General features: G+C 40.7%; 3 protein-coding genes and 1 long non-coding RNA gene across 9 annotated transcripts in view; 2 read left to right on the forward strand and 2 right to left on the reverse strand.

Moving 5' to 3' along the window:
• LOC128877267 (probable G-protein coupled receptor CG31760) overlaps positions 1-6,976 on the reverse strand; it is a 29,937-nt gene extending 22,961 nt beyond the window's left edge. For both annotated transcript variants that reach the window (XM_054124423.1, XM_054124422.1), the window contains exon 1: positions 6,776-6,976. The gene's annotated coding sequence lies outside the window, so the exon portion shown is untranslated. The remainder of the gene's footprint in view (positions 1-6,775) is intronic.
• Positions 72-11,109, forward strand: LOC128877158 (uncharacterized). Its single transcript, XM_054124213.1, has 5 exons — positions 72-368; positions 1,828-1,906; positions 9,901-9,945; positions 10,044-10,242; positions 11,055-11,109. The coding sequence occupies exons 1-5, from the start codon at positions 174-176 to the stop codon at positions 11,107-11,109; spliced, it is 573 nt and encodes a 190-aa protein (XP_053980188.1). The 5' UTR covers positions 72-173.
• Positions 7,166-9,647, forward strand: LOC128877271 (uncharacterized). The gene is made up of 2 exons (XR_008457224.1): positions 7,166-7,356; positions 9,223-9,647. It is a non-coding gene; the product is annotated as an uncharacterized LOC128877271 (long non-coding RNA).
• Positions 11,110-14,746: 3,637 nt separating the features above from the next.
• Positions 14,747-23,244, reverse strand: part of LOC128876368 (dual 3',5'-cyclic-AMP and -GMP phosphodiesterase 11) — a 71,811-nt gene continuing 63,313 nt past the window's right edge. For 4 of the 5 annotated variants that reach the window (XM_054122682.1, XM_054122684.1, XM_054122683.1 and 1 more), the window contains 13 exons: positions 21,768-22,143; positions 20,959-21,357; positions 20,074-20,322; positions 19,824-19,934; positions 19,612-19,709; positions 19,440-19,503; positions 19,050-19,285; positions 18,835-18,934; positions 18,470-18,724; positions 18,274-18,383; positions 17,726-18,131; positions 17,512-17,595; positions 14,747-17,438 (listed from right to left, as the gene is read on the reverse strand). In XM_054122682.1, the coding sequence (XP_053978657.1) occupies positions 17,265-17,438; positions 17,512-17,595; positions 17,726-18,131; positions 18,274-18,383; positions 18,470-18,724; positions 18,835-18,934; positions 19,050-19,285; positions 19,440-19,503; positions 19,612-19,709; positions 19,824-19,934; positions 20,074-20,322; positions 20,959-21,357; positions 21,768-22,143 (2,662 nt within the window). In that variant the 3' untranslated portion in view covers positions 14,747-17,264. The remainder of the gene's footprint in view (positions 17,439-17,511; positions 17,596-17,725; positions 18,132-18,273; positions 18,384-18,469; positions 18,725-18,834; positions 18,935-19,049; positions 19,286-19,439; positions 19,504-19,611; positions 19,710-19,823; positions 19,935-20,073; positions 20,323-20,958; positions 21,358-21,767; positions 22,144-23,244) is intronic. The other variant, XR_008457010.1, reaches the window with a different exon arrangement.

The raw sequence follows: 23,244 nt of genomic DNA on the forward strand, positions 1-23,244 counted from the left end.
CGTTACCTAAATTATCAGCATTAGCTTCCACGAGCCTAAGGTAAGCTCTCCTAAAGCTACTTGATCTAACGCAGAGGGTTACTATCAGGTAACATCCGAGTAGAGGCAATTCAATGCGTCTCACGAAGTGCTGAAACGCTTACCGCAGAAAATGAGCTCCTGATCGCAGCAGGATGGCCGTCGTTCTTTTACTGCTGAACCTACGCCTAACTATTGAACGAGCGTTTTACAAATTGGCTCCCAACGCGGGGGACGACGTATGGACGAGTTCAGGTCGTTTCGCGACTTATGGCGTTACAAATTGGCGTCCCTTACACACCCCAACGGATAGTGTAGCTCCAAGCCTTGAGTATGATTTCATTTTTAAGGTAAACGAACCTTTCGATGTTCGTAAAGGAAGAAGCTTCCATTCTTACAAAGGATAATCAATACTTATCGAAAGTTGTAGGGTCTTTGTTCTTATGTCAATAGCATAACATAATTTACCGTTATTCCTTATAAGGTTAATAGCATATTTAGCTGTTGTCGATGTAATTGTTTATTTATTGAAAGCATCAGGTTTTCCCGGAAGAGTTGCGTTCAACTGGTGATAATTCGAATCGCCTTGAGATTTTCCAAGATTGCGTTGGGAGTTTTAACGCTCGCGTCAATGTATGCCTTGAGATTAAGCATGAATTTGTGTACGTTCTTGATCCCCTTTTCGATTACGTTCACACTCCCTCGCAAAGCTCTGCTCCCTTTGATCAATGTGTCTATCCTCAAGCTGATTTCAAAATTAAACTGTTTATCGTTCAACTCCACTAAACCGTTTCACGAAGACATGCCACGTTTATTAATCCATCGATTCACAAAATTCTTTAAATAGATTTCAAATAAATGATTTTTCCGCCGACGGAGGTGATTGGAACGATCTTAATTTATTAAAGACCAGCTTCGCGAAGCTTTTTCAGGATTGAGACAATCTTTTCGTTAAATATTCCGTGTGCACTGCAATTTTATATGAACATAAGAGAAGAAATTTCTATTAATATAACAAAATTAATTATAAAAGTTTGTTATTAAATTTGTTGTTATGTGGTATTTATTTCTTCTCTTTTTCGGCATTTTTACTCCATTCTCTTTACCAGGTTCGCGTCACCTCATCGTTTGCCCGAGCAATCAATTACACCTATCCTTAATTGTGTTTATCGTAATTAATTCGACGCAAGATAGCGTGACAATTTCTAATGGCATCCCAGAGCGGAGCACAACCAATTAACGAAGACCTTCGTTGGCTTCCATTTTCCCAGGAACGAAATCATCAGGATATAATAAACAATTATTTCAACCGCGAATAGACTTCTGGATTTATTTCTTGACTTTTCCGCTAAATTATTAAAACCGATTATTGCATTACATTGTGCGACCTTAAGGCAAAAGTAGATCTGAAAATTCCTCGAATTCTAAAAATGTAGTACCCCGATATGTTTTGTAAAATATTATGGTTAAATTAAAAATAAGGATTCGTTCTTATTGTAGGCTTGTCAAGTATCGGTATTCGAATATTTGAGTAGCATCAGCAGCGTCTAAAACAAGCTTCGGTTAAAATGGAGCTTCGAATCTTAATTTTCGATTATTTCTCCCAAGTCAAATTTGGTTACAAAAAATGTCCAAGTAACAGACAAAATATGCGTTTCGATGGTTAGCATGTTGAATAAATCGCGGGGACTACTTTCCTTATGAAAAATGTTCGTGACCGACGCGTTTAAAGAAATCCTGGCCGTTCAAAGGCGAGCTGGGATGAAATAGCGTCGACAGCCAGCTATTAAGGTCAACAACGGATTTCAGGAAAAATCGATAGACCGGATAGAACGACCCTCGATGGATATCGGGCTGTTGACAATCAAGGGCTGCATACAAGAACCGGGTAAGCCTTTTTTTAAAATTCTATTCATTATCTCCACCTATCGGCATAGTACAGGAAAAAGAAAGAAATTTCTGTTGTCATTGCAACGTTGTGTCTGACTTCATTCGCGACATTTAGTTACTATATCTTTGATGTCCTCTTTTTCATTGTTTTACAACGTATATCTGTTCGAATATTTCGTTAGTCAAGTATCATCAGTATTCGAATACACGCAAAGTTCGATAAGTAGTTCCAGTCCTAGTTATATTCTACGCGGCATATACAAGTGTGTATAGCACACATAGTAGCCATACAATCAGTATCATCCATCAACCTATGCCGTTTTAATTACTAGAGAGATACCATCATGCTCATCATTTACTAGGACATTTTCTATCCAGCCCCAGAATATTATTAATAATTCGAGCATTATCAGAGTAACATACTTACAAAAATTCAGGTACTATATAGTCGATGAACTCAGGTCAGTCAGGTAATATATAGTCGGAACGATGAACATCGAAATAGGAATGAACAATATTTAAAAGCGTTAGACCACGAAAGTGGATTTCGGATACACTTTCCCGTCACGCGCAAATTACAAGGATTAGTCACTTTGTTGCATTAAAGCCGAGCTTAATCCCGAACATGAATTGGATTCAATTACGTGGATCGGTTAGTTTCTAAACATTTTACGCAACGATCCTGTTTTTTTAAATAATCTTCACACTAATCTTTACACATTTGTGTACCACATGCCAGAAGTTCGAACCTTAAATTCGTACGAGGTACTAGGTCCCTTCCCTTTACCGAATTACCGAGATCACGCAGACGTCATGGAATTCGAGGCAGCGATTAATGCCACCCCTTCCCCTCCAAAGGTCGTTCCGAAATTTCAAGCAGTCAGTATCACTTCGACAAGGGGAGTGAGAGGCGCTGTCTTGAAAAATATTTCTCGCCACTAGTTGCTCCTGCATTGAGATTAGAATCGAACACCAAGTGAAGTGTGTTAGTGAAGCGTTATTGCAATATCAGTTGTGTGTTTTCCATTCACGGATTACTCTTTTATATCGGTGTGTATGCATACCACTTGTGATCGAGTTCATTAGCATTTTTTAGTGGGATGATTAATCTCCGTCAAACAATCCAAATCAAATTTCGCGATAAAAATTAAGGTTTTGATATTTTTTCAATGAGATTCTTCCAATGAAAACGAGTTCAAACACGACCTATTTCGGATAATGTTCAATTACATGTTATCCAAAATATTTTTAAAAAATTGTAAACTATGTTAAATAAAAAGTAATCCAAATATGGTCGTGTTTAGACTCATTTTCATAGAGAAAACTTGATCGATCCATTTGTAATACTTTTATGAATGTATAAAGAAAAAATTATACAAATGTTAATTTTCACAACGGGGGAAGAAGTTTGATTCCACGTGCGACAAGGATCGCTGTCGCCCGCGGCCGTTGCTCGGGCCGTCGTTTTGGCACACTCTGAATAAACATAAACAGTGGTGGGGGTGATGATTCCGTCGCTGGGATCCGGTGTAAGAATTGTCACTTGAAAGCAAGGTATACAGTATCGCGTAAAAGACTCCAGTGACGTTTAAAATGTCACAAAAGAATTTTGTCGCCGTTCCTAATAGGCACACGAAAAAAAAAAAAACAGGTTGCAAAGCTTCGCGTGACTCACGTTTCATTTAAAAGCGAAACAAACGCCAGAGAAAAGTCTCGATCATTGTTTGAGTAATGATTCTATTATGTCTGTCGAAAGGTCCGTTTTTACGCGTGCATCGTTTACCTTGCTGGTAATATACGGAAAACTTGTAATCGATATCGGGAGGGTCTCCCTGGCTCATTGTGCACGGGTTGAATTATAAAATCAGTGGCGTAACGAAGGGCGTGTAAAGCTTGCGAAACACGATGGCCCTGACTTTACGATACACAGAAGACAAACAATAGCTAATTTCCCATTATAACGAATACGTATGTAATCAGTTTTTTTTTTTATTTCTGTTACATTTCATACTGATTACTATGTATTTCAGTGCAGTATCTTCGATTCTTTAGGTATCAGCAAGTGATCTCTAAAAATGTCAGGGGTTCCAAGGAAACGAACCTCGACAAATTACTACTACCAATTCAATTAATTAATATTAATTAAATGATCTTCTCTAGCCCTACAAACAAGATGGAGTTTCGATAAGGTCACACTGCACTTTTGTATTATCGTCGTAGGTGGCGATACGATCATCCAGTCAAGAAGCTTATAACCTCGATGGCAGGAGTAATTAACTGACGTTAATCACGATACTAGGCAGTGGCATATGTCATCAGCTGGGTGCGTTTGATGAATGTTTCGAGTCAAATGCAAGCTGAAGACTCATCAGTCTCAAACGACTGAGCGTTATCAGAGATATTACGTTAAATCTAGGACACCTATAGTGTGGAGTTGGCAAGAATGGTCCTGAAAAGGATGCAGTTCCCATTGGCCAGATTGTTAATTGCATAGAAATTGGTCTCTCACCTAGAATTACCACTCGGATCAATTTTGATGATCTCCGAGCGGTAGCTTCCAATACGTAGGTCAATTTATTATGAATTAATCTATCGGATAGCTGTTCCTTTAGAATTTCAGACCTTGACAGATTAATATCGTCAATTCGATTACTTAATGAAATTATTACCCGAAATTCTATTTGTTAGGAATTCTGTTAAAGTCACACTGTGTTTTTATATTGTCGTTGCGGGTAATAATATTATGGTCACCCAGGCAAGAAGCTTATTACCCCAATGGCAGGAGCAATGTGTAATTAACTGACATGAATCATGATACTAGGAAGTGGCATGTGTCGTCAACTACTATGGCGAGACTGATGAATATTTCGAGTCGAGTGGTCAATAAATACTCGTCAGCCCAAGCCCATTGAGCATTAGCACAAATATTATGAAAGAGCGAAATGGAAGAAATTACAAATAAACAGGGTGGTAAAATAGATGGTTCAGAACATTCAAGACAAATGTAGAAAGAAATTCTAATAAATATGGGTTAAAAAATTATTATAATTATATTAAACATTTTAATATAAGAAACTGATCATTGTCTATAATTCCGAGAATATTAATTTCTTAACCCGTCTTTATTTGAATATTATTTGAATATTATTTGAATATTACTATTTGACCTGAGAGTCCTGAACTCTCCGATGGCGTTGTTTATTATCGATGCAATCCATTATACCTAAAACGCAACAAAGCCATTCGCGTGTCCGCTTTCACGTTTTTACGGTTGGCGATAAATTTCAAACGGTGTAAACTTTGTTATTACCTTCCCTCTAACGTTCCCGATGCTTAACCACCTTATCTAATTAACGAACGAACGAAACGGAAACGTATGCCACCGGTTCGCAAAATTAGTTTTCCCGCGTATTCAAATTCCCGGAGAGCGAGCTGTTATGTGGTTTCAGAGTTTTCAGTACCAGCAAGCCGGTAAATCGACCTGTCTAGGTACTCAATCGTTGAAATAAAATTAAACCATAACTGCAGCTGCGGCTTTTAATATTTAATAGCGATATATGTTTAAATTCATACGTGGTACGAATGCTTGATTGCTTAAGCTCTATTCTAATTCGACTTTTCTCCACTAGTCTGCCGCGAACTCGTGTTGTTGGACGCATAATCAGCCAAAGGCAGGAAATAATGACCTCGCGCAACGCGACTACTCGCGCATTTTTCAATGATACGCAACTCAAAGGGGTACATGTTGCACGGGCCAATAAAATGCGCGCTTAGCAACACCACTGACAGCTTACAGGTACTGCTTACTATGAAACATATCCAACCCAACAAGGCAACATCTTTTCCCACCGCGTACAACACACTCGTACGAATTCCATTGATCATCAGCACTGCGAATTGTGCAATTCAAACTTCCTCGGAAGAGGAACTCATCTGTCGTCGTTGAATATCCTTCGTTAAACCCTATCGAGTATCTCTGAACTGCAGCTTCCTTATCAATCTGTTCCTTAGATATAGAGTACTAATTCTAATTCTAATTCAGTCCAATCTCAATATTTCTAATCGTAAAGTATCCCAGAAAAGTTTTCCATGGTTCTGAAAAGCAATTACCAACGTTTTGGGTTCCATACTCGAGTCCTCAAACGGAAATTAGAATTACACGATCCCCATAAGGTCGCAACAATGAATTATTAAGTAGGCTCGTCGAGACCTCTTGTAAAGCCGTGTCTCGGACTGGTAATGCTCAATCTCGATGGTCTTTGGTCACCAGGGATGGACTAATTCAACGATGTTGCCTATCGTTTCGTACGAGACAGAGGGAGGAGCATAAAAATATTTCGATTATCGCGTGTTTTAATTCAAGAACAAGCACTTCATTCGGAATTAGACATCAGAGGAAGGAAGATACAAGTATTCCTTCGTTTATCATAAATTGACACTACACCCGGAGTAGACAGCCGAGCGAGGAAAATAGAAATATTCCACCTGTCGTATGTTTTAATTCAAGAGCAAGCAGTTTACTTCAAATCAGATATTAAACCAAGGAAGATACAAATATTCCTTCATTTATTTTAATCGAAGAGCAGACACTCAAGTTGAAACTAGACATTCTAATGTCTAGTTCGTAGAGCAAGGAAGACAGGAATATTCCAACTCATCATTTATCAAAGCTCAAAGACAGACACTCCACTCGGAATCAGACAACAGAGGACAGGAATATATTCCATCTACCACGTACTTTAACTCAAGGTCCACTATTCCTAATAAAGAATCCAGGCGTATCCTCGCAAGCTTCTTCCCAGTCTACCAAGCCCTGCGAAGATCGTCGTCAAAGGCATCGTTGAGGAAGGGAGTACTCTCGACTTACTTGAGCCAGGCCCAGGTTCTCCACTCCCCGAGGGATCGCGTCCAGGGTGCCCACGGACAGGTGCAACAGTCACTGGCACTGAATTAGCGAAGGAAACACACACACGCGCGCGCGTAACTCGGTGGGAAATGGTGCCTCGTAGCCTGGATTTCGTCTGACGGGAACGAGAGGAGGACGACGAAGAGGAATCGCGTCTCCTGCGGCTGCGACGAACGAAGGCTCGTTCGTGACTGCTTAAAGACCAGTCGGTTGTGCAGCTGGGAGCGGGGCGTGCGCCCTCCACAAAATCAAACTTTGCCTCCACTCGAGGAAATCCACCACGGATACAGGCTCTGCGCCGCGCGCCTAACCGTGCCTCCGCGGCCGAGCCTACGGCCCGATGTGCTTTTCCGCGACGTTCCTCATGGACCCGTCCGTCTGTTCGCGCGCGATTGTCGGAAAGGAACTGGAACGAGTTCGGAATTCTCGGAACAACGCTGCTTGGAGGATATCGGGATCGCTGGGGCCACCAGGGGTAGTTTTTGGCGAATGGGGCGGTTTTGGTTTTGGTTGAGATTCGGAGGGAATTGCAGTTTCTGAAGGTAGATATTGAAGGGATTTGAAGTAATAGTGCTAGGGGGCATTCTCTGGTTGAGCGAATGCATTTTGAACGATTGTTTTATGTTTGGCTGATGTTTGAAAGTGCTATAGTCTTCGAGGAGGGTGGAGTGTAGAATGTACATTCTTCAGAAAAATACTTTATATACAATTAAAAGTAAAATTAAATATACTAATAAAGACGCGTTTATATCCGCGAAAATATATCTTTGCAGATCTATGTTTACATAACTTTTCTTCACCCTCGCAACCGAGTAAAATATGCTTTAAAAGGTCACTCGTTTGGTACCAAAAACACTCTGCACGGTATAATACACGTAGTTTTCCGTGTGTTAGAAATTTTCCAGGCTAGATACGTTTGAGCATACCATTCTCCACAAAGCCTGATTTAATGTTCCTACAGTTTTCGTTTTGTTGTTGTGGTACACAGCAACGTTTCCCAAAGTTTGCACTGCGGGGCTTTGAAACACTAAAGCTTCGCGGGGCCAGAACTATTTTCATAATATACAAAGTGACTCCAGAAACTCGGGCCAACTATAATTCTTTTCTACGCGAGAGTACAGGAAATTTTCTGCGTGGTGAAATACTGAATGTCGTAAACAATAGTTAAATATCGTAAGTAGTTCGACACGTAGTACCGTGCAAAAGCCTTTGGCCGTTTTGGGTACTTTTAATTTAGCTTGTATATTTTATTTTACTGTACTGTAGTTGGAACATATTTAATTCGACAATTCTGAATGTTTAGCCACACCGAATACGTTGGGAGAGAAGGGGTCGCGACATTTTCGTTCCTTCCAGCGAGATTTATCAATCTCCAGAGTTTGTGCGCACAGTTCAGTCGCAACCTACATATCACGAATACAGCAGAACCACGATAATTGCAGGAAAACGGGACTGAACATTCCCGCAAGTGATTCCATCGCTTACACAGTTTATCTCCGTTAAGTATCTGTTGCTTCCGCCTCCAACTTCGCTCGTTGCTAAGTGATCAACCCTTCCATTTGTCAATACAATGTATCGAATGAAATTCCCATGCAATCATTCAGGCTACGTCTATCTGGGTTCAGCTCTGATACATTTATTTAAGGTCGGGATGCTTTATGCGAAGCTTGGTTGGTATAATTGAGAATTAAATATTCAAATACTATTTAAATATCTATAAAATATTCAAGAAGTGAATTACTTAAATAGTAAATTATGTCTATCAAATATATCACATTATTCGAATCTGTATAAAACATTCATCACAAACATTCAACTACTAGACTATTCAAATATGTCTGATGCATCTCACTACTAGTTGACGTTATGACATTCTAACGTTATGACTAAGGAACGTTATGTTACCAATATAAAAGTGGTCAGTACGAAGTATGAATGTTTTAGAATTTCGTCGAAAATCCCAACGAAACTAGAAAGGATCCAAGCATAGAAGCATAGAGTTAGATACTAGGGAAGTCCTCGAACGGAGTCGAGAAGCGTTCGCCATTATCTCGCGGTACCCCTCGGGACAGTTCACTCGAGCTCCTAACTATACAGCGTGTCCAGGAAGTCTTTGTTTTCTGGTATTATCTCACGGGCATTCGGACACTCGGATATCTCGAGTACCCATTTGAAATCAATAGCACTTGGTTGCAATTGCTCATACGAATTGTATTTTATCGATCACTTCTAGTCTCTGTCAGGGGGTGAGAATGAAGAGCGAGAACGATAAATCGAACTGCCTGCAATCCTGTTATGTTCCATGCATTACACCCGATTAAACAGATGAGCATATACGCCTCTCGTCAGGGTGATAGTGAACCGCGTGAGCATTTCTTTTTCTCATACGTATCACATTCAAATTCCAGGTGTAGTCGATTCGTAGGAGGTTGACTGATGACTGATTAGATGAAATAAAATATAATTGTATCCAAACTTATGATACATCTCAATCCATCACAACCACTTCGATGACACAGATTGATATTCGTAGTATATCGCAGGGTGTGTTACTTTAATTACACATATTTCTGAAATTATAGAGTCGTTACATCTAATATTTTACACATAGCAACAGGGGAGCTATAATCTACCATCCTGCGAAACTAGGTTAATACCGGAGGTGTGCGAGTCTTTCCCCTGTAAGTGCTAATCGTTTACGTATACATTCGTCGGTGGAGTTCCAATTAGGAAACATTACACGGACAGAATTTATAAAATAAAAATATTTTTATATCGTAAATATTACTTTAGCAACTATAATAAAATTTTCATTTTACAGATCCATCTTTCATGGTCAAAATAAAAAAGGAAAAAATCCCCGAAGCACTTTTCTCGAAAACTGATAAAAATAATAACACTTTCAAACTTCAAATATCTGTATTCTGAAAACGACAAGGAACCAAGACAAGTGGTGACTTAAACTCCCCCTAATTACGCATGGACCACGACATACTACGATATCATCGAAATCCCACGGGCGGTTGGGCGCGTAAATGATCGATTAGGCGCGGAATGGTCCGTGTAGGAAGTTTGTTTCGTTTCAGGGGCACGTCAAACGCAGCCTTGCGTCGCATGCTTCATCCGAAACGGTATGTAGGGTAATGCGCGTCTATACTTGAAAATTCGTAGCTGACCACGGCATTGTACCTGAAGCGTCCGCTCTAGAATAGCGTCGGCATTGATATAGCGCGCGAAGTCACGATCAACGTACGGACATTGGTCGTCGTTTTGCTCACAGGCGCGCCGTCTTGGTTAAATGCTGAGCACGCGATCGACAGATATCTGTTCCCGCTATCTTTCGCTGACTGCTCGATCGAACTTCACGGGTGTGTTCATCCTGTTCCGACGAAATTCGAGGGATTCTTCGCATTGCCGATCTACTTAGGGTGAGTAAAGGGAATCTCTTCTTCGTTCTCCGCCCACCGTGACACGTTTTACTTCGTAAAGGAAAATGGGAAGTGTGTACGAAATAATTTCATTATTTAAAGAGTTGGTTATTTGAAATAAACGGAGTGACGCCATCATTTAAAATAACGAAGCATAATTTACAATCTACTTTTATGTATTCACGAAACTTTCGCGACAGTCCGCCTTCGGCCATTGCAAATAAAAAATAATTCGAAACCGAGTATTCTTGCAGTTTTAACAACAGCGAATGAAACATGGAAAAGTACTTCTCGGTCGTGCAATTTGTGAGAACCTTTTTAGTCGATTTTCTTCCCTCATCGTGTCTCTTGAAAGGGCGGAGAAACTTTTCTATAAACTCTATTCCAGGCAGATCGCGAGGGCAATCGGTGGATGTCTTTCCGATTAAATCCGGGACACGGGCCTGATCCCAAGCTCCTCTATCTTAGAAACTTCCCACTCGAGTCGATATTAATATTTCTTCGCATTTCAGGATACACGGTGTCTCTTTTATTCGACGTTTTTGTGTAAGTGACAGCTACAGAGGCATCCAGTTCTCCATTTTTTATACGTCTCAAGTGACGGACATACCCGTTCGGCTTGAATACTTCTTGACTATTTGAATATTCGAATTCGATACTTCTCGAACACTTGTACATTTTTTGAATATTGGAATATTCCTGGAATATTCGTAGTACCGCTATTCCAAACGTTACAAAACGTGTTCGAACTTTACAAAACGACGACGTTTCTGGTTTTAATAATCTAACGATATACGTGTCTCTGGTTTCAGCATCGTCTTACAACCACTTAATCTCTACTATGGAAATTGTGGTAAAACTCTCTAGAAGTAAGGACCAAGCTTGGGGCTTCCGTCTGTCTGGAGGGGTTGATTTCTGCTTTCCCTTAACCGTTGTCAGGGTAACGTACATGCGCATATATTATACTAATGCAATAACAATCAAACCAATTACCATAATTTGGCCGTTTCTAATACAAATCTAAAATATTCAAATACAATTCGAATACTTTCTCCACTGATCGAGTGTCTCGATATCAGCAATACTCAAAAAAGTAGCTTCAGTCCTGAATACTATCTCAGTCGAATAATAATGCTCCAGAGATGCGTAGGGTCAGTAGAGACCCACGGAGGTCGTCCTAGGGTTAACCAATACGGCGTGACATATCGAAGACGCTCGCTATCGAGCCGCGCTGCTCCTCTCGTTCTCCATATTGGAATTCGATTGGCGGCGTGAATGCAAGGAAACGTTTCGACGTCGAGGCTCGGCACGTTTCCGTTTTGAATTCGAGACAGCGCGACGATATGGTAATTTCACGTGTACTCGAAAAATTGTCCCATGAAATATTCGCATTTTCCGCTTTAGAGATTTTTATCGGCGGTGCACATTCGTATCGGATCGCGTGACCTCGTTTTCATACGGTCTGAATCCTACGGGTCAGTCTAGCCGAATATCGATTTGTTAAGGAAAGAAGAAAAAAAAAAAAGGAAGCCGTTAATCGAATCGCAGACGAGACGATGCCACCGCGACCGTGATTTTGTTTAAACCGGGCACGGCGACCATTGTCCTTGATTCGTTTTGACACCTTCACTGGCTTCTTCTTGAAAATAGGGCCACTTGTTGTAGTTTTTCTATATTAGAGCACTCGAACACTGATGACTATTCAATTACTTCCGGAATACGCGAGTATTCGTATACTCCTCGAATACCCCTTGAATATTTGACTATTCGAATGTACTATGTATTCGTCCAAGTTCATCTAGTATCTCGGTATTCGTGGTACTCGAGTAGCGTGGTTGAACGAGTATTCAGGTCCAATCGAAGCGTGTGAATATCTTTTCAGGTTAATGCCATCGACGTGTAATCGATTAAATTGTGTCTTCTTTTTTCCACATAGGTGGCCCTTGGAGGTCTGGCAGACCAAGCCGGCGTGAAAGCTGGCGACGTGATCATTAAAGTAAACGGGGAGACTATACAACACTTGAGACACTGCGAGGTCCAAGAACGTCTGGCTAAAGCCAGAAACGAATTTACATTGACTGTTCTACGAAATCTGAAATTCGAACGAGCCGTTCAACAAGAATGACGCGTTCCATCCGTTCTCCATTTCCTTTCTTTTTCGAACGAACGTACGTACCGGCTCGGAAAAATGTTTATACAAACCATACGATTGTACGAAATACGCTATATGTATTTTAAGTAAAATGCGACAAGAAATTTCGTGAATGTATTCGTTCGGAATGATCCTCGTCGTATTGTAAAATCTTACTCATCGTATTGTAATAATAAAAAATTCGTATTGTAATTGCAATAGAAAAGGGGCGGGGTATCGAGTCAAAAAGTTAGATTATTTTTCCATTTTTTATTTTCATGTATTAACATAATGAAAATGAAACGTAAATGAAACACTAAAGAAAACAGCAAAGAAGTAATCGAATAAAATTTTGTAAGAATATTAAAAATACTTTTTAGGAATGAAGAAGTTTTTCTTATATTTTTGATCATTTTCGATCATCCATCTTGGAGAAAATAGATTGGCAATTTGGGATTACAGAAAAACTTGGATCAATGTAGTCTCGTTGATTGCATGAGAGTTTAGATTGCTGCAATTTGTTGACAGGTGGAAGGAATGATCAATTAAGAACGAGTGAAGTTATAGGTGGAAGTAACAGGTAGTACTAACCACAGGTAGTGGATATGCTGTACAAGTACGGCTGCCTTTAATCGGACTGGTTATCTCGATAATTCCACGAATCTCGATAGTCCTAATTCTCAAGTGATAATTTCCATCCAATATACAAGAGACACGGAACATGTGTTTACGTAATAATTAAATAAATTCAATTATATAATTCATACATCGCCACTGAAAATGCTTCCAAAACAGACGACGCATGAATAAATGATAGCTTCTTTGAAACTGAAAAGTGATCGCTCTTTAACGATGTAAAATGAAACATCTAATCTTCTTCAAGTACGTCGCGATACGAGCACGTGTGTAATTTGTTCGGGACACGAACATTGTTATTTGGCCGTTTTTCATGATGGATTTGGCAGCCGTAATCAAGGTCCTGTCGAGGCAAGCTTACAACATCGTGTTGTCGTTGTCCGTCGCCGATTGACCCACATCGCAAAATACAATTTGTCAACTATTGATCCGGGCTCTTCTGCGATCGTGTATTCTCTGCCAATGAGTCATCGGTCTCATAAGGTGGTCGGGTCAAAAATGATAACAGTTCAGATCGTCTCATAACACTGTTTAAATTCGTTCAAATCTTGGCGCCGATCCACAACCTCCGTGATATGCATTGTACTGTAATCGCCGATGCAGACCACCGAGGTTGTATGAGCGGCGATAAGATTCAAACGAAATTAAATAGCGATTTAGATTCAAAGTGTTATAATAATAACTTTTGTTTTTGCTATCTAAATTCAATTAGTTACGAGACCAATATTCCTAAGCAATAGCGTACAAAATACGTTAGTTTTCCATTATTAAATTCAAACTTCATTTAAACAATCAAATTAAGGACTATATTTCAACTTAATTATTATTCTTTGTGTATGATTATGATTGGTTAATATATATTCTAAAAAAAAAATCGTACGTATATAATAATCACCCCAATTTTGAATTTTGGTATCAGGAGAACATGATATGCGAAGAGGTGGCACGAAATAAAGTCGAACAAAGTACGTTCATTTCAATTCAGTTCCTTTATTAAACGTATAACATTTTACATTTATAAAGTTACTGGTTGCGAATAGTTCCGATAATTTAGTTGTCACCAAATCTGCGCGATGTGTGCCCCTGTTGATCGGCAACCGTCGCTAGCCTGGTTGTAATCCCGGTTGTTCCATCGTAGGCGCAGACGTGCCCCTGTTATGCGGCAACCGGTTCGAGCCTGTGTGTCGGTTCGGTGATCCTCTCGTAGGCGCTCGCGTGCCCCTGTTGTGCGGCAACCCGTTCTAGCTTGTGTGTCGTTCTCGGCAGACTTCGTCTAGGCGCATTGTTGCCCCTGGCATGCAGCAACCTGCCCTAGTCGCCTTGTCTGTTCAGTTGCCATCTCGTAGGCGTCTCCATGTCCCCTATACGCGGCAACCGAAATTAGCCCGTTTGTTAGTTCGGTTATCATCTCGGTGGCGCAAGGTTGCAGGGGTTTCATTAATTTTTTTTTAGATTACTTTCATTTTAATTAAAATTACATGTTTAGATATATAGTTTCATCATTGCTCCTCCTTATTAATTTACGATTTATAGAATATACTTACCGAAATGGACGTTACACAGTGTTCATTAATAAAACGAAAACATGAGTATTAAAAGAGGGCGAACCCGAATATGCACTTTTCTCGTCTGAATTTTAATTAGGTCACGCTCTCTTCAGGGACAGGGAGTCCCTTAACGTACAGGTCGGACAGGGTCGAAGAGCTAGGCGATTAAATGATCTCGAATCGATGCATGTATCACATAATTTAGTCTCGCTTTAATATATTAGATATTGTTCGGTATAATATATGACTCTCGTACTATATGCTAATCGTAACGGTAAAACGACATACACGCTAAACAATTTTCGTTTCGACGTATCAATAATTTACACGATAACTGTACAAACGTAACGCTCTCACACTTACCACGCAAACATTCATCCCACAAACGATGATACACGCGCGCACACACAAACATTTTATCACACGTCTCACTACCGCGTCTCCCGTCGTGGAATCAATAAAATTGACGGGAAGCGATCGACGATTAAAAATGAAAAAAAAAAGACTCTTGAAGGATTAAAAAGGAACATACACAAGATACGGACTATCATTACGAGTAACGATCACACGCGGACGAATGCCTGACTGCTTCCGTCTTCGCACGTTTCCGCTGTAACCCTTTCGACTCGGTTGTTTTCTATTTGAATTCTTTTCGTTTCTCTTTTAGAAATGAATTGTATGAAAGTGGGGTTGGCTTTAAATCTTTTCCGAATTTTAGACTCCATGTTTCGAATGGTTCCCGTGCGAAGAGGTGAACGATTATCCGAATCTAAACGAATATAACTTTCGATATAATAGAAAGCAAGAATACACAACGCACATTAGACATTCTCGTTTGCTCCCGTTGGTCAACTAACCACTAATTAATTAGCACGTTACGAACAGACAATTAAATTCATTGCCGTATCGAGTAACAAAGATCACGATTAACCTTGATGTATAAACGTACACTTTGGTTTACGAATACATTATCTAATTACACGCACGGTTCGATACGATTAGGAGAATCGAACGAGGTCCGTAACAGCGGAGAGAACTTCCGTTGCAAAACGCGATTCCAAGACAGAGCCGACTGCCCTTTGCTTACATCTACGAAACATCGAAAACACATCTGTCCCGTCGATTGAAGACCTGGGTATAGTGTATCGGGTAACATTGTCTGAAGAAGCCATCTAGAATTAATTCGGTAATTAATTAGTTCATTTTCACGTATTTATTGATTGACTACGAACCAAATTTATTGTAAGATTTGCTAGTTTGTTGAAATATTCGAATCACTAGGATTAAATTTTCAACGTTAGTTGAGCTTAACATACGGAGTCTCGATGATCAAACCTGTACAAACGTATTTTGCATATCGAAACACCATAGGCCACAGGTCTTCAATTCGAAACGAGGACCTTCCACGCGAGGAAGGATCGACATCTTGCGATTCCCTTTGAATTTTACGCACTCCCATCGTCCTTCTTCTTCGTCCTCTCTCGACATCAAAGTTCTGCCATAGTAAGTATACGTACAATACGATCAGGTACAAGAGTAGCATCTCTGGGTTGATCTGTTTTATTTCCAAAGAGAGGACGAAGCTCCTCGATCGTCTTAAACTAACCACCATCGGCCTCCTCGGGGGGTTTCCTGATTTTAACGACGAACGTAAAATTCACAGAATAAATTACGTCAGCCGCGATATTCATCTTTAAGACGTTCGAGTAGTCGGAATAACAATATACTCGCGTTGAATATGTTAACCGCGAGCACAGAATTCATGAACAATCGAGACTGGCAAGAAACATCCACGAGGTAACCTTAAATTTAACGAACATGCAGATTTACAGAGCAGTAAAAGTAATTAGTAATAGTATATTTTTTAATTGTAGTAACTCAAGCATGAGGGGTGAAACTACCCTCTAAATTTTTAATGCTATGTTTAAAATGCTAGTTGAAAATTCTAAGATATTCCCTTACAGTTAAATTACCATAGCTAAACAATTCTTCTAATTTTTACTTATTACTTCCTACTCCATAAACCTGCAAAGGTGGGCAAAATTGAATCTGAATTATAACTAATTTATTCTATTTAACTGTTAAATTGTCATCTGGTCACTGTAAAGTTTGTATCTTCATTGTGTGAAAAGTCTACCATGATCAGAAATTATGGTGTAAAGTATGGTACAAAGTATTCTAATATTCGATAAGTAGTCTCCATTGAAAATTCAGTCTGTAATTCAGCAACTGTTACTCGATAACTAGGTAGACAGTTGTTTATATTTACTACTAGACATTTTATATTCGACAAGAATGTCGCTCGCGTTTGCTTGCAAAGAGGATTCTTGGTGAATGTTCCTTGCGAGTGACTCCTCGGAATTTGAAGCGTTCGCGAAAGAATCTGAAGAACTCCTACCCGCAGTTATAATCGCGTATCATTGGTACCGACAATGTTCCGTAGTGATTAATATGTATGTATATATATATATATATGTGTGTATAAATATATATATATATATACATATGTATAAATTAATAAATTAACTCGCAAAGCTTGTAATACCTAGTATCAAGACGAAGGTGCAGAGCATTCCAGATTATCTCAGAGCGACGATCACCAAGGTGCTTTAGGCGTCGTGCATCATTCTTCCTTCCACGAAACAGGTGGAAAATACCCGTCCCTGTATATTTTTTCAACTCGCTTGTATCGCGTTTTGTAATAATGACTATTGGTCCGCCTGCTCGCTGGTTTCCTCGTTGTCGGACATCGACGGCATCCTGTCGTGGTTCGTGCAATTCTCTGTCTTACACTTGAACTCCGCGATCTCCAGCCAATGCTGTTTATTCTTTCTGACGCCATCGACCAGTGGTTCCAATTTATCCGACAGTAAAGCGAATGCCTGCGATAAAGAGATAATTTCAATAGTCGTGTTTCCGTGATACTTTACTATCGTCGGTATCGTAGAGAATTACCTCGTAAATGGGAAGACAGATTGAATCGATGAAGCCAACTTGCATCATGGGCAGCTGATCCTCCTTCTCTCGGTTCATAATGTCCTGCAATACCAAAGGAGCAACTATGTTATCTTCGGATTGTAAATAATTGCGAGATGGTTGCTAACCATCAAAAAATTAATCTTAAGGTTCATATATTATAATTATACATGAAAATTCTCGTATTACTTACAATGGGGGTAATATTGAGTGTCCGCCTTTCGATATCCCCTTGTTCAAAGAATTCGCTGCTGACTAATTCAGCCACCCTCTTCTCGACGTCCCAGGGTTTAGTTATGGCGGCTAAATCACAGACTGTCATTAACATTCCTCTTAACAGTTCTCGATGATCGCTGTAAGCCCAATTGTAGCTACCGCCTCGCGCTAAACTAAGAAAAGCGCCCCTCTTCCTGAAGTAAACCGCCAAATCGGTTGAAAGGATTGCCTCTTCGAGAACCTTAACCACGCGGGAATATTCCTCAGGTGATAAATTCGATAGAATTTGATTCCCTTGGCTGCTGAGAATCATAAGACACTGGTCGAAATGATGATGCTCCATCGTCGAAGTCGAGTAAAGCTGTGCCAGGGGCGATGATGCTCTGCAAGCAACGGATCCATTCCTTTGTTGTTACATTTTGTACTATGATCTCAAATATTCGAATAAACAAGTATTTGAGTCGACAATGCCGTTTACTATTGAAGCCAAAAATAGCGTTTAGTAATAAAGCAAATTTTACTCACTTGATTTGGAAGGAATTGTTCGTGCCCCGATGATCCAAGTCGTGGCACAAACAGGCAATGATTAATGCTAGACACTCGATTTCCCCAAAGATCTTCCACCACTGCGTGGCCTAAAACATACCAATCTCGTTGCTCATTTTCGAACCGCTTATACAGGGTGTCAGTAAGGTAATTCAATTACAAAAGACCTGCTTACAGTTAAAATGGCAAACATCATTTGCGCTACGTTGAACGCGTGGCGCCAGTTATGGTACGTGACGTTTCTGTAATTTTTTTTCACGCTGAGAAGCCAGCGACAAAGAACGTCGTAGTCGATGTGGAAACGTTCGACGAAGTCGAGATCCAGAAACATTCTCAGACAGGCAGTCAACGTTTCGTCGTCCTCCATATGAATATCGTCGAATTTGAAATCGTGCAACTGGAAATGCGCCGAAGAAGGCACTCTTAAGCCCTGAAATCAAACCATTGTTTAGTTATATACAACATGGAAAGATAAATAACTATTTTATTATACTATTAAACCTAAATCTTGTATCTTAGTGCTTTGAAAGAAGTACTAACCCTCAATCTTTGCGCGTCCTCCAACGAGGCGGAAGCGTGGTAACTCAGCACTTCTAATGTGACGCTTTGCTTGGCCATCGCTATCACAGCTTTCTCGTACCTGACAATGGAAAAAGAGGAACAAAGGTTAGTAATTTCGACGAACACTTTTCAAATACTTGTGTATTAATATACACGATGCTGTTAACAAGATCTCTGAGAGGTCTCACGCTCACATGTGCGTATTGTGGATGCCCATGCCGCAGAAAATAGCAAACGCCTCGACGAAATTCTCGTCGTTCTTCGTGAACGCGAGGTCATCGAACTTGTTGATCAGTTGAATGACGCCGATGATCTGACCCGACGAGTTCTTGATGGGCATACAGAGAATGGTGCGATGTCTGAAACCGGTACCATCGTCCACCGAAGGGTCGAATCTTGGATCCTCGTAGGCGTTCGGTATATTCACCGTCTACGGAAAAATGTCGGCGAACTCTTAATCGCACGCTCGGATTGACCCCGCTCGATATTTATCGTATTTCATTGATTACAAAGTGGGAAATAAAAAAAAAAAAAATAAAAAATAAAAATAAAATAGGAAACAATTGTTAATTAATGTAGCTCACCTCACCAGTGGTAGCAACGTAACCGGTGATACCGACATTTATAGGGAATCTGCTCTCGAATGGACTGCGTGAACAAAACCGAATACACATGTAAGCTTTTCGAGGAAATCGAATTATTGGTGGTAATTGAACGACGAATAAATAAAGAATGTTAATTACAAACTTCATTCACCTAGTGCGAGAATCTAATTCCTCGCCAGCGAGGTCGTTCGCCTCGAAGTCAAACACTCGCGAGAAACTGCCCTTGGACGCCTTGTGAACTAGGAGAACCTGGGGAGAATTATTTTCAATTACGTGCCATCATCCTCGCAGGATAGCAAGTGCGTTCGTCTTGGGCGAGACATTTCTTTCGTGTCCTTGTGGTAGATCACCCTAGAGGCTTACCTGTACTCGAAGACACTGTATCAGGGACTGGGTGTGCGTTAATATCCTTAGGACCATGTGCTCTATCGTGCTCTGCTCTTCGAAGATCATCCTGGCCAGGTCTAGAAGAACCTGTAAGAGGGCAGCAATTATTTAATAGGAAGTTCTGTTATGCTTTGTTATGTTTAGTTATGTTGTGGCATATGATTTGATTAAATCATCTTGGTGACCTTGATGAGAGTCAACGAATCATAGAGTCTAGTTTACCAACCTGATTCCTTTTCACCTCCAATTGGCTCTTCTCGTAGAGTTGCGCGTTTCTCAAACCGATTCCGCAAAATTGCAAATATCCGGCGAAAACTTTCTCGTCCTGCGTAGTGAACTGCCCTTCGCCGCCAAGTTTGTTAATCACTTGCGCAACCCCGATCACATCACCGTTGCAGTCCTTTATCGGCATGCACAGGAGGGCTCGAGTTCTGTACCCAGTTAACGCATCGATTTCACGGTTGAATCTCGAATCCTGCAAGCATAGAAACACTCTTTCGATCAGATCGTGAATCTGGAATTTCTGGGGGATGGAGGAAGGAATGAGACTCCGAAACTTTCCTATCCACGTTTCCAAGGAAATCGGAATTGGGAAGTTCAAGCCACTTTAAGGGATAGAATTCTGATTATATTTGACTTGGAAAAGTGGAATATTTCGGAAATCTTAGACACTTTGTGCATCTTGAATATTGCGATTGTCTTGGGCACTTTAAAAGTGTTCAAATATTCGACGTTCAGCATTTGAATTCTAAAATGCTGAATTTTAAACAAATTAATTTACTATGTTTGTATTAATCAAAGCTTAACTCCTGTACAAAAGGGAAACCTATTATACATTGTAAAACAGTTGACTGATCGCAAGCGTGTCGTAAATTGTTATTTAGCCAATAAACTATTTCTGATGCGTGATATTTTGTGTAATTATAGAAAAACCGATTTAGAATACTCCGACCGTGAATTGGCGAAGTTGCCATCAATTTCTGCGCTATTTATACGAAACCCTATAAATAATCTTGGTAATATTTAACTAGGAAGTATCAAATTATTGTTCTCAAGCTTATATAATCTTTTCTATTCTTTAATTATTTTATCATTTTTTAAGCTCGCTTGCCTTGTAAGCATCCGGTATGTTAACAGGTTCCCCGCTCTCGGCGACGTATCCAACGATCCCCGTACCCCAAGGAATTTTAATTTCGTCCTTCTTCTCCATCTCGAGCAGAGTCGACCTCGAGCACACATCGAACAGCTTCGAGACCAAGCATCTGCTCCTAGTATAGTATCCCGTCTCCCGTTGCTCGGAGTTCCCGTTCTCAGTTTTCCCTGGACCAAAGCCGCTGACAGGGATGTTCGAGGTGGAGTCGTGATTTTGCGACGAGGGCATGCAACCACCGCCCCTCTCCCCTTGGACAAGGAACAAGGAACCACGGTCCGCGTGCAGCAGAGTGCTCACGTTCTGCAGGATCTTGTGGCACAAGGACCTCACGTCCAGCTCGTTACAGATATCCTTGACCTACGACAGCAAAATCGATATTCGTCAGGAACTGGTGTGTGCACTCGTTGACAACGACCGCAAATTTTCTGATAATTATGTTTGCCGACGAGCTCGTAGACTCGCGAGGGGTCGATGGTGGTTAATCCGAAGGGAGAACGTACGATTATCGTAAAGATGGCACGCGATAGATGTATGGTACGATCAATTTTTATTTAAATTACTGCGTTATTTAGCTAAAATGTTCTATCCATTGATTTTCAATTATGCAAGATATTTGTGAAGATTGTTGTTGCATTTTGAGCAACACTGGAATATTAACCGGTGTTACTATTAAAATAACTACTACAAACTATATAATATTTGTATATAAAATATATAACCGATACAATTGACTGAAAAATAGCGTTTCAAGGAAGATGTAACTGTACCAATTCAAAGATGAGATCCTTCTCGTCGAGGTGCCTGAGCTCGTGCCTGGACCGCCTCTGAGGCCTGCCGGAATTCCCCGAGCCAACAGGCTGACTACCAGGCTGGCCAGAATCACCTGGCGTGACGCTCAGGAAGGTTGGCGTCCCGTCGATGGTGTTGACAATCGGTTTCAGCAAACCGCCGCGCTCAAACTCGTGGGCTGAAATTTTTCGAACCGGCGTCGTGGCGCCGGAGCCACCCGAGCCACCTCGACCTGAAGATGATGTGCCACCACCCGCGTGGATCGGGCTGGACAGCTCCACGCAGCTGCTCGACGAGGACGTCGGCGTCGCGTGCGACACCAGCCACATGTCCACGGTCTGTCTCGTCACTTTCCTGTCGATGGACAGTTGAATCGTTAATTTATGGCTGATTGTGGGCTCTTAGGAAGGTCGGATTACCCAGACCCCCAGATTATCCATTGATCAAGGTATCCTCAATTTTCTGGTATACAAGATCCCCTAAAACTAACTCTTGCGGGTATTCTAGTTTAGAGTGTCAATTTCTAGATATTCTCTTACATTTTTGTTTAAGTACACGTATTTACTAATATTTCAAAAACATATATATTCTCCTTTTAATGAAAATAATCAGCACTTAACGCAATCTAAACGATCTTGTGCAATTCCTTTCGAGAAAAGTATGTTTGTGAAATGAAAAAAATCGAAAACCATCTTCGTTTCTACGCTTCCCATCGTCTGCGCTTGAAGAAAATGCCATAAAAAAAAAAATAGATTTTTCAAACGTTCCAAGACTAGAATACCCCTTTGAGGTTGCCACGAGAGGAAAATGGCCAAAGTGAACAAACATCCGCTGAAAATAGAGGAGCGTCGATTATTCCTCGACGGGAACACTCGACGTCGAGGCTCTCCTTGGTAGACCTGAAGTCATCGCGCCGGTGCAATACACTTTGAAGTTGAATGAAAAAGACGCTCCTGTTTCAGAAACGGTCGAGGAAGCCTGAAGTAACGAGCCAAGGAACCGAGAATAAAAGTGACGTCTGAGAGGGTTGGGACGTCTCGCTTGCCGGTGAGACTCGGGCAAGTGTGAATACCAGCCAAGAAACTCCATTACCCGTGAGTACGGTTAAGCGTAGATTAGCAGCTGCTGGATTGCATGGTCGAGCTGCAGCACGGAAACCGCTCCTCAACCGGTGGAATAAAAAGAAGTGGCTACAGGGGGGCTAAGGAGCACGAGAATTGAACTTTAGAAACTCGAGGAAACGTTTCGTGGAGTGGAGGAGTTGATGGCTATGGATGAATCTCTACGCAGTCTTTGAAGCCATGGTACTATTTATGATGATAACCTGAGGACGTAGGTCGGATTGATTTGAATGTTTTTTGTGACAAGAATCGTGGCGTTATTTATTGCGACAACCTGATGACATCATCATTGACCAAGTCAGGGTGTAGAGTCACCAATAAGAAGGTGCAACGA

This window comes from Hylaeus volcanicus, chromosome 5 (genome assembly GCF_026283585.1).
Source record: "Hylaeus volcanicus isolate JK05 chromosome 5, UHH_iyHylVolc1.0_haploid, whole genome shotgun sequence".
NCBI lineage: Eukaryota > Metazoa > Arthropoda > Insecta > Hymenoptera > Colletidae > Hylaeus > Hylaeus volcanicus.